This window comes from Dasypus novemcinctus, chromosome 9 (assembly GCF_030445035.2).
Source record: "Dasypus novemcinctus isolate mDasNov1 chromosome 9, mDasNov1.1.hap2, whole genome shotgun sequence".
NCBI classification, from domain to species: Eukaryota; Metazoa; Chordata; class Mammalia; order Cingulata; family Dasypodidae; genus Dasypus; species Dasypus novemcinctus.
In genome coordinates, this window is record NC_080681.1 from 16,119,023 (window position 1) to 16,131,221 (window position 12,199).

The window sequence follows — 12,199 nt, forward strand, 5'->3', positions numbered from 1 at the left end:
ATAGGGAGTGGATGTGGCTCAAGCAGTTGAGCACCCACCTCCCACACGGGAGGCCCCGGGTTCAGTTCCCAGTGCTTCCTAAAGAAAAAACAAAAAACCAGACTGACTGAAAACAATGAGCAGACAAAACAAGTACAAACAAGGAGCAAAATCAACGAGCAGGCAGCCGACTTGGCGCAGTGGTTAGGGCATCTGCCTACCACATGGAAGGTCTGCCGTTCAAACCCTGGGCCTCCTTGACATGTGTGGAGCTGGCCCATGCGCAGTGCTGATGCGCGCAAGGAGTGCCCTGCCACGCAGGGGTGTCCCCCACATAGGGGAGCCCCATGCACAAGGAGTGCGCCCTGTAAGGAGAGCCGCCCAGTGTGAAAGAAAGCGCAGCCTGCCCAGGAATGGTGCTGCACACACGGAGAGCTGACACCCAAGAAGACACAACAAAAAGAAACACAGATTCCCGTGCCGCTGGTAAGGATAGAAATGGACAAAGAAGACGCAGCAAATATACACAGACCACAGACAACTGGGATGGGGCGGCGGGGAGGGGGGAGAAATAAATAAATAAATCTTTAAAAAAAAAATCCGTGAGCAAACAGATGAGGGAGCCGTCTCGGGGTGGGGGCGGGTTAAAATAAGAGAATAACTTCAGACACTTCGTTACTCTCTGTGAGAGAGTCTGAGGCTGGAATTGAGGACAGGACACCTCCACACTGGTAATCAGCCACGTGTCCTTCTCCACTGTCAAGTCTGTAATTCTGGGAATGCCTTTTAGTTCCTGGGCTCAATGCAGTTTCATCCTTTAAAGCGGTATTAGTTATGGGAGCAGCATTTGGAAAGTGGAGGTCTTTGCCAGCAAGTCGCATGACTTTAAACGTGAGCTGAGTTTGGAAAACACAGATTTTTACTTTGACTGAGCTGTATGATTTATGGGCAGATTTGAAGATTCATTAAATTTTCTGAATCTCTTAAGTCAAATAGAACACTCCCAGGCTATTTCAGATCACATAAACAACCTCTCCCCTGGCCTGACATGAACACATAGGACTTGGCTGTTCAAACTGAGTTGCATAAAAGCCACAGGGGGTACCCAGCGAGCTGGTAATGACGCTCTCTGCTGCAACCTCAGCTTCCCTGCTAGAGCCGTTACTGCAGTGGTACCTGAGTAATCATGTTTCCTACAGGGTCCATAATTAAATTCCCGTTCTTGGTATTGAGCATATTTAAATTGCACATCATGTTTGTACCTTGTTACACTACTCTCTGATTTTCAAAACTTTTACATTGTGTACAAACAGTTGAATTCCATACATCCTAGCAGACCAGTGTAAATTTAGAAGAAGTGGGAATATGCGTGTTCATTCTGACTTCTAACTAGACAATTGTATTTCCAGACAGCGAACTCTGCACTGATAAAAATTCCAGGTCTCACCTGCTTTGGTGTTTGACTCTACTGGGTTAAGACGATGTGTAAGAAAACTTTCTTTATAATCCCTTTTACATGGAGTTGGAAAATTAACCATTTTTTGGTACCAGTTTGCTTTTTCCTTCCTGCTTTGTAGTGTGGACATTTAAAGTTTGAAAACTCATATCTATGAATTAATAGGTAGGTGAATTGTATGTTCTGCTAGATGTTATAGTTATGGTTCTAGAATCTGGAGCACAGCAGACCAAGCAGTTGGGTATGGCCTGTGGCAGGAGGTGTGGACAGAATAGGAGGAGAGAAAGCTAGAAGGGGAAGAGGGATAGATCAGGAAGATTCTTTAGTTCACTGCTAAACTTTGCATGAGAGTTTACATTTTTAAATGTAAAAATTTTAAAGTGGAGCTGGTGTTGGAGATGGAGTGATAAGATTGACAGTTTTGAAATGTCATGCAAGCTCTATGGCTGCCATGCACAGGATGAATTTGAAAGGAGTGAAATTGAAGACAAAGTAGGAAGCTATTCCAATAATCGAGGCAGGAAATAGTAGGGCCTGGACTAAGACCCAGGAAGAGAGAAGGGACTGGATCTGAGATTTAAAAGTGTAATTGATAGGATTTAGATCTGGGGCTTGAAGAAGTAAATTTCTAGAAAGCTTTCCTAAGTCTAGGCAGGTGAGGGAGAAGAGTGGGAAGGGAGTCACTGGGGATAGGGAAGAGATGCAGGCTCAAAGGTTCTCTTCCTCCCAGGAAACTTCTGAGCCTCCCTCATGCCATCCTGCAGCTGAGAGGGCCAGCTGGCCTTACTCCCACCTCTGGGCTGTGGTGACCTTGTTTACCACTTACCACCCTTATGGTCTTTCCCAATAGACTATGGGTATTTGGAGAGCAAGAACTATTGAATCTTCATTTTGGTGTCCCTAGCACACGGAGTTTTTCTGGTGCATCTACCACACACAGAGAGTGTTCAGCATCTGTTTACTGAATAAATGTCTACTGAGCGCAAAGACCGAGTAGTGAAGGAGAAAGAGCAATAGCTTAACAGAAGAGAAGGGACCTGGGACCAAGTCTGTTGCTATCGGTTCTTTGATCTTGGGCAAGCTAGTTAATTTTCCAGGGCCTTGGATTTCTTATACATAAAGGAGTAGATTGAGCCAGAGTCTAAGAAATTGATGAATGGGTTTCAGAAGGTCCATGAATTTCTCGAGATGGGATTCAGGAGTGTATATATGTGTGAGTGTGTATATGTATACATATACACAAATGCATATGCCCACACATATATATACTATATGCATTATATACATGTATAATCTTTTTATTCCCCTGGGGAGAGGACCAAGGGCTTTCATCATTTTCTCAGAGGGATCTGGTACTTAAAATAAAAAGTCACAGAGTAAAATGTGGTGATGACTCTAGAATTTCTATGGACTTTAGGGGCTGGCAGTATGGGTGGGGGTGGGAGTTTGGCAAAAGGACTTGTCTTGAAATTGTGATTTTATGACAAACATGCTGTAGTTACTTAGAGTTTTAGATTTATTTGGGAAATGTGGTTGTGAGGGTGATGCAGATTAGTGAGGGGATGTTAGAGTTCCTTTGAGTCCATCCCTATTGCCACTTCTTTTAATTCTATATGAGCTGAATGTGATTTTGGTCCTAATTATGTATTATCTTCATGAGTTGACTAGGCACGGGCCATTTGTTTTTTACTAAAATTCCCTTTGGCAAAGTCAAATGCAGTTGTTTTAGGGCTCTCGGAGATACTTTTATATGACAGGAGTTTATTTCCTTATTTGAGTATTTAGATTTAACGCTAATTAAATGGAAGTAGAATATGAATAAAAGAAACATGAGTACACAGTCCTCACTTTTTTTAATGTAATGCTGTAACTAGGCAAGCTTAGCAACTATTGTTAGCTATTAGCAAACATTGTACCTCTCTGTTCAAGAACATGTTGCTCAATCTATTGTATTATTTAGTGGATATACAGCCACTGGAAAGCTTCATGTCCTGTGATAATTTTAGGTAGACTTCACATTTTATTTTTCTGGTGTTTTTTGCAAAGACCAAATCAGTTATGATGATGATGATATTAGGAAATTAAGGTAGAAGTGCTGCACATTCTTCTAAGTGTGTTATATATATTACCTCACTTAATCTTCAGAATGAATCTGCGAGACAGGTCATGTTTTTATTCTAGTTTTATAGGTAAAGAAACAAAGGCACAGAGCATCTACTTGATGTCCCTGCTTCCCCTGCTAGTGAAGGGTGAATCTGGGATTTGAGTTTAGGAAATCTGACTCTTGAGTTTGCCCTCCTAAATACATGTATATGGTACCCAGTACAGTGATGGCTCTTAAAGAGAGACCTTTGATCCTTTGGAGATTCATTTTTGAAGATTAAAAATAAATTGGCACAGACTAATTCTTGAATTTATGATCATTACCAACTGTAATCTGGACCCATTTACATCATAGAGACTCTCATCTTTTGAGCAATGCAAATTCATGTCCCATGGCTCGTAATCTTCTTGATGCACAAATAATGTTTTGTTTATCTTATCTGGCTCTAAAGCTTGCTTTTCCCATGAAGGAGGTCCTAAGGACAGCTTTCAGCATCACCCTACAGTATTCAGTGCAATAACCCAGTGTTTTAGGAAGTCTCTAAAACATGTTGCCAAAAGTGGCACTAAGCTGTGGTGTATCCTAATGGGGTAATTTATTGTGTGAAATTAGAATTGCAAAGAAAATTGAGATAATGAGGTCTGCTGATTTCCTAGGGGAGTTAAGGTGAAATGTATTGTTAGTCTGAAACTCACCATCTGGTGGGGTTTAGAGTCAGGCCTCACGTCAGTGAATCCTGTATCCCGGGTGTCTGTAATACCAGTCTCTGGGCACCCTCTGCACTGCAGCCGGCCTAGTCCACAGACCGTCGCTTCTGTCTGAATTTAGTAACCCTCCACTCCTAGGGCCTCACTTCCCCTTTCCTCTTCCAGGGCCTGGGGCTTTCTCTGTGACCCCACGGGGTCCCTTGCTCAAAGCCTGCAGGAATCGTGGTGAATCATCCCTGCTGGGTCTTCCACTGCTGCCCAATAGCCTCGTGCTCTGGTGCTGGCAGTGCTGGGGACCCTTCCTGAGACATTGAGCTTGTTCTGCCCTTGGGACTCAAGCCTGCAGCTCCCTGGCGGCCCTTGCAGAGCCCACGTCCCCATGGTCCCTTCCGCAGGAGCTCCTCTTGCAGCCTGGTCCCATGTGCTCCTCCAGGCGCCATATTGCCAAGGTCTGCCCCTGGCTGGTCTGTAATAAACCTGTTAGGAGCTGGTTTCTCTGTCTATATGTTTTATTTTCAAGAATTTTAATCCTAATCTTTCCATTGATCAAAGAGTAGTTTAAGAGGTAAAACTTCAAAACAGAGAATTCAAGGAGATAAATCCTTAATTAACAACTGGGCAGAGTCCTCTAATGACTCTATGAAGAGTTAAAAATGGACATTTTTATAAATATATGATGTTGCCATTCTACTTTTGAAAGCAGTTTTAATTCATGGTTTTTAAACTGATTAATGAAATGGAAAAAAAAAAGTACTGATTGGATGAATGGATAGATAGTTGAGTGGAATGGTATGGTAAATGTGGCAAAATGTTAAAAGTTGGTGGGTCTGAGTATCTGAGGGTATGTTAGAATTCTCTCTCTGAGTTTTGTATTATTTTTGTAAATGCCTTGTAAGTTTGAAATATTGCAAAATAAAAAATTTACTGGTGACCAAGAGCTCAAGCAAAGTGAAAAGTATCATTGGGGAAAAAAGTTTGATAATGGGACCCAGATTGTATGTTGGCTCTAGGTTTGAGGAGACAGGCATCTTGTTCTCATAGTTAATATTTAATTTTTCATAATGGGTTCCTTCTTCAATTATTCATTCATTCTCTGCTTGTGCCAAACTAAGCCTTTTACATATCTTTACACATATTATCCATAGTCCTTGCAACAGGTTTGCAAGGTAAGTATTATTCGTTTGAGGAACAACTATTTTTGCATTAAGTTGTTGTTATAAACCAGCCTGTGAACTAAGTGGTGGGACTACAGCAATGAAAAAAGCAACTTGTTTTCCCTGCCCTTAAGGCATTTTCCACTGTCAAGTGGCAGAGACAGTGAAGTAAACAGATCATTAGAATACCTTGTTATGTACTTCTACGTTCTTCATGGATGTATAAATACATGCAAATATTTTTTGAAGAGTTATGGTCATGCCATTTGACCTAGAATCTTTCCTATAGAAATGCCTATACACAGTTGAAAAGATATTTAACAATTCTTCTAAGAGCAAAATATTGGAAAAGTTTATTGGTAGGAGAATAGCTATATCATTGTTACATACATGCACTGAAGTGTTACGCGGTAATTAATATGAATAAAGTAGATCTATAGGTATTGACACAGCTGTCTGTGATATACGTTAAATGATAAAAACGTACTATAGAAAAATCAGCATAATATGAACCTATTACTTATTAAAATAATAATAAGTGAAAAGGAAACATCTGCAAGATCCACAAGAGATTCTTTGTTGTGGTCCCCTTTGCACAGAAGGTGGATGAGGTAGGAAGGACAACCTTTAGTTATTACCATATTATTTCAATTTGACACAATAAATGCATTCTTTTGAGATATTTTTAAAAGCAATGAAATTTATTTTAAATAAGGTGACACATGCTAGGGCAGAGTTACGTCCAGGGTCCTATGGAGTCAGAAATGCCCCAGAACGGGGAAGGGAGAGGGTCAGAGAAGGACCTCTGCAGGAGGCGGCAGCCTTGCTGAGTTCAGGAAGTGCACCGTCAGTCTCGGAGAGGGACCTGCGAGAGAGTGAGCGCTTCCTCCTGGGGAGCCCCGGAGGCTGCCTGAGTGGGCAGCGCTGACAGCTTGCCCAAGCAGTCCTGGCTTCTCCTTCCTCCCACCCTCTGAACAGCGCATCCAGCACTCTCCCTGAAGACTTCCCAGCTTTCCTGCTCTCTGCCTGTGCTGCCACCGCCTCCATTCAGACTTCTCCTGTCTCATCTGCACAACTGAGAAAACTTGCGAGTTGATCTCCTGGCCCCGTGTCTGTGCCCCACATCCCCACACCCCCGTCTGTTCACTTTGCCGAGTGATCTCTAAGTAAAGAGCAGGTTTTACCCATTGCCATCCTTCTGAAATGTTCTCCATCATCCTTCACTAGAAAGATCTCTTCTGGTATATAATCCACCCCTCTTAAGCAGGCATGCATGAATCTTATCTCCCACCGCCCTCCCAGGGTAGCTTTTGTTCATGATGGGCAGAATTATTTTCATCTCTTTACCAGTGCCACTCATCTTACCCACCAAGGGACTGAAGCAGGTAAAGGACAGACACCTGGTTGTTGGTCTGCCACTTTGCAAACATTCTGACTAGTTACCACCTCCCCTGCTCCTCACCCAGGTTTCTGGGCCTGAATGTCTGTAATTGCATATTATTCTGAGGTAGGGCAAAGGGTGGTTTTAGTTTCCCTGGAAATGTTTTCTTTTTAAAATGTTCTTCACATGGATGTGTCTAATGTCAGGTCCCAATCTCTGTCCAGCATTTGAGAATCTGGCATTCATTTTGTCCTCATCCATTCCAAATCTGAATATGCTCAGTCTTTATAGAATAAGCATTGTTCTAAAAACACCGCAGTGAGCAAACAGTTGTTCTTTGCTTGGGCTAAACAAAGAGTTAATTAATGGACTCAATACATAATTAGATGTCACAGGTCCTCAGAGAGATTCACCTTAAGATATATTACTTATCTTTCCATTCACCTCATGAACTGTATCTTTTTTATTATTTTATAATAAGGAATAGTAATAACCCTTAAGAAATAAGTAATTGTAGCTGGTTTCAGTTCATTGATTGTCACAAATGTTTGTACTTAATAAATGCTGTTTAGGACTAAAGTAATAAACTATGGTCTGATGCCCTCTGGTGGATTTTTATGTGAAAAGACCAAGCTTTAATTTTTCTTTGGGGTAGGGGAAGAGAGAGGAAGTGGTGAATATTTTTGGTTGTTGATGGGATAAGGAACAGAAAATATATTCTTATTTCACAGATAGATCAAAATTATTATAGAAAATATCCTCAAGGAATAAAATGTACTACTATTAAAATATTTAGTAAAGTAATAAAATAATGGTAATAAAATATACATAGCAGTAGGAACACTATAGTTATTTTTCTTGTTATTGAGTAGTGGCACTGCTGAGACACAATGTAAAATAGAATAAGAGGCAGATTTTACCCAGGAGCTTGTTAATAGTGCCATATCTAACTACTATTCTACACATCATTCCAGAACCTTCTAAAAACTAAACTTTTCATTCAGTGTTGCATAGTTTCATTTTAAACAGTTAACATCATTTAAGAAAATGTTCTCCTTTTATTATTAGATACCTTTCATTAATTATTGTATCAATTATTGTGATTTCGTTTAACATTGAGTAAATGCTCAGGTTGTTGAGCTAAAATGAAATATCCCTTGTTCAAAAAAAATATTACATAGTTTGGAATTTTAGCAAATGGTTATTTTGAATAGTTGTTTTGATAAACTTGTTAGTGTTGGTGAATTTGTGATCTCCTGAATTATCAAACTCAGTGAAGATGCCTTATCTGCACTTAATTATGGGGAATCAGCTGATGTCAAGTTTTATCTGGATGGTTGTGTCTTGCTTTGATACCAAATGTCCAGCACAGATAAACCAGAAAGATCTAAATTGAATAAAGCCTTGTAATTAAATTTTATTTGTGTAAACATCATGATTTTACTCCATATAGTTGTACAAGTTCACATTTATTGAGTTAAGCATTATCTCATTTAATTCTTTCAATGACTCCATGAAGCAGCTATTATGGTCCCCATTTTACAAAGGCTTGTAAAAGGTGAGCTTAACTAGAAACTGGTGGAGCTGGACTCATCCAGGTCTGTTTATGCTAAACCATGAGTTTCTGATGATGATAATAAGCTCCCTTTCAAAGTCGGTGCGAGATAAGGGTATCTGTGGCTCATTCCCTCACTAGGCATCTACAAAGAACTAGAGACTTTAATTTTATGTTTCTGTCTTTGAATTGAGAAATTAGGGTTACCTCAACTCAGAGATAGATTTTGCCTTTTCTCTTTTTTTTTTTTGCATTTTGACTAGGCCTTGTAGAAACACTTTAAATTTGTTCCATTTAATTTTGAGAATTAGAACAAATTAGATTTATTATCATAAAAAGAGGCTTTATGAGAAAAATACCTTTTATGTAGCCTTGGAAAGAGATGATCTTAGGTACAAAAGTTGAAGGAAGGATAAAATTGGTAGTCAGTCATCCTAAAACTACAGCAGGGCACACTTAGACTTAGGAACTGAAGATCTTCATAAGGAATCTTTGTGACAGATAATTGTGGGTCATTTAAGAATCTCTTTTCTTGAAAACACTCAGAATTAGAACAAGACAATATTCTTAAAGTTGGTGATTATTTTAAAAAAGCTACCATTTACATATCTTATAGATAATATCTTGTTTAATCCTCACACTAATTCAGCGAAGTGGGGACTATTATTATAGGCATTATTCAGATAAGGAAACGGAGGCTCAGATAAGTTAAGAAACTTTCCCAGAGTTATACAGCTAGTAAGTGGTAAAGCCAAGATTTGCACTGATGTGGTCGGGTTCAAGAGCCTACATTGTAAACCACTTCGCAGTACAGCAGCGCTGTCCAATAATAGACAATGTTTCATGTCCATGTGGTCTAACATAGTAGCCACTAGCCACATGTAAGTACTGAGTATTTGAAATGTGGCAAGTGCAACTAAGGAACTGGATTTCTTGTTTTATTTTATTTATATGTAAATGACCTCATGTGGCTAGTGGCTACTATGTTGTTCAATAACGTCACAGGATCTTTCAGATTCTGTAGAAGTAGAGATATGAAATCTTTGGAAGCACCCAATCTAACTTCTTGTTTTACTGATAAGGAAATTACATCTCTGTTTAGAGTGATAAAGAAAGGGACAAAAGTATAAACCAGGTGTTTATAATTCCCAGTAAAGGCTCTTCCCACTTTGAACCTTTTTGGCATCTGCATATTTACCTTTCTTTGACCATGGTTGATATTAGATTGGAAAATGATGTTTTGAAAAAAAAAAAAAAAGAGATAACTTAGCTTTTCTGAAATACATGTCTCTTTAATGTTTCCCCCTTTCTTAGGTTATAGAAACACTAACTCGACTTTCTCGCACACCTATCGCGCTGGCCACAGGAATCAGGTAAGCTTATCCCTCTGAGTTATGTGTTCCTCTCAGTTCAATGTAATGATTATTTATTGAATAGTTATTGTTTGCAAAGTGCCCTGAGTGCAGGAACCACATCTCGTTCATGCAGAGTGCCTAGTTTATAGCTGTCCAGTACATATTTGAAAATAATTTAGCAAGTATGAACTAATTCATAGAGATGATGAAGACGTTTTTACAAGCTTTTTCTCAATTCACTGGTGAATATCACTGATATGGTACTGTATGAAACTTCCTTCATCATTTCTGTATATATGATTCATTAAGACAAACACAAATGCTTATGTAAATAAATATTTTAAAAGATGTTAGAGTACATTTATTTCCTCTAGAATGTTTCAGTGTCTGTCAAAATCTATAGAAATAGCTCACAACTTTTAGGAATTGAAGAGATAATCAGACAAGTGTAAAATGATATATATACAAGGATGCATATTAAAAGTTTGGTAATAAAAGGAAAACTTGGAAATAAATTGGTTACATAAATTGTGTCATCTTCATGCATTGCAGTACTATGCAGTCAGTAGGCAAGGAGATACAGCTGTGTGTTGTGTTATTTTTTATCTTTTTCCGGTACTACATATTTAAATTAGATGAGTTGGCAAATGTGTAAGTATCGTTAGGAAATAAAGAAAAATTGCCTCAGTAGCCATATAGCCAGGCCTCATGGAAATAGAATGGATTTCACTATTTTACCTTGCTTCCTCCGGGTGCCGTACACTGCCGTTTCCAGCTGTTTACAAGACTGTGCGCCAGTGTCTCTGCCTCTATTTCTCTCTGTCCAGCTCACGAGTGAAGGGGATCAAGTACCCCTTAATGAACTGATTAGGGGTAATGGACTGGTCAGGCAGCCCTATCCACTGGGTACAAAGTTCAGTGACCTTGGGAAGGATATCCTGCAGACTCTTTCTCAGAAATGGGCCATGTAGTTGGTTGTTTTCTTCAGAAGCAATCTGTAGGCTGGGCAAATGTTCAACAACTTGTAATTTGCTCTTCAATTCATAAAGATCTTTCTATGTCAATACATATTTTATACTGATCATATATGCATTTTTATATTTAAAATTTTGAATAGCTATACCTCAGAAGAACTTTCTTCTCATTTAAAAGTTTTCATTTTTCTAATTTTGCTATAGTAGGCTTGAATTGTCACATAAGCATGATAAAATGTGCCTAAATTAAAAAATGTATGATTTTGAAACCTTGGCTTTTCTTACCTATTAATCTAGGTGAAAAACCCAAGTTCCTCAAATACCTTAAATATGAAATTAACCCTTAAACCAATATAAAACTCTCTTTTTCAATAGAATTATTCATTAATTATTTAGTGATCATGTATTATCTTGATGGGCTCTCATTAGTTTTTACAAAAAATATGACATGATGGCCGCATAAAAAATAAGTAATACTTTGGGTACTGTTACACAATTATTATTATTTTTTTGGGCATAAATTTAGGACAGTGTATTGGTATTATGAAAAAAAAATACATAGTGGCATGAGGCAAATAAGAGAGCCAATGGATAGGAAAATGGTATAAATTGAAGTGTGGTTTTCCTTGAAAGGGGATCAAAAAAAAATTACTCTTTTTTTTTTTTTCCTGAGGTCTGGTTGACTTGTTTTTTTTTCCAGTAAGTGAAAATAAAAGATATAATTTACAGTCTGAGTAGAGTAAAACATCAAAGTCAATATTCCTATATAAAGGGTGCACTACTTTTGTCTTCTAATCATTTTCAAGTAGACTAGTAAACCATGGAAAGATGGGTATTACCAAATGATTTGTCAGTTGGGTCAGATCCTAGAACTCAAAAGATCCAGTGCAGGAGGCAGAGGCACATGCATGGCTATTCTCTGAACTGGGTTGCTGCCTCGGGCTTTATGAGGTGACCTGCAGGTGTGTGGCATGTGGGAGATCCGATAAACACATAGGTATGTCCCCAAGTGCAGACGTGACTGTCGTGGCCAGTGGTAATTGCTGTGGATGATTTGGGGCAGCAGCGGCTCCAGCCTCCCTGGGGTGACCCAGACTTGCCATGGGGCAGGCGCTTTGGCCGGGGCCTTGGCACATTGTGCTTGACAAGGTGACTGATCTGGCCGCCTTGGCAGCAGGTGGGCTTAGTATTTAGTGAGAGGTGGAAGCCTGGCTTGTTGTCGCTCCTTCACTCACATTTTTTATTTTCTCTCCCAGGCCTTTCCCAACAGAAGAAAGTGTCAGTGATGAAGACATCTACAAGGTCCTTCCTGATTTAATAGAGTATGTTGTACATTTTCAGCAATGTTAAAATCACTGCCAATTTTTGCATCCATTCTGCATTTCAACTGCTGATGTGAAAATAAGTTTTCGGAGGGGGGAAAAGGGCTTAATGATTAAGACATGTCAAAATCAGTCTTAAACTAGTGATGGAAAGTGTCACAAGAATACGTATTTCTACCATTTTTAGTTCCTCTTCTATGACCTACATTGAG

General features: G+C 39.2%; 1 protein-coding gene across 1 annotated transcript in view; it reads left to right on the forward strand.

Moving 5' to 3' along the window:
• Nucleotides 1-12,199, forward strand: part of VAV3 (vav guanine nucleotide exchange factor 3) — a 362,653-nt gene that overhangs the window by 156,189 nt on the left and 194,265 nt on the right. The window contains exons 3-4 of the mRNA XM_004481228.5: nt 9,651-9,709; nt 11,922-11,987. Of these exons, the coding sequence (XP_004481285.1) occupies nt 9,651-9,709; nt 11,922-11,987 (125 nt within the window). The remainder of the gene's footprint in view (nt 1-9,650; nt 9,710-11,921; nt 11,988-12,199) is intronic.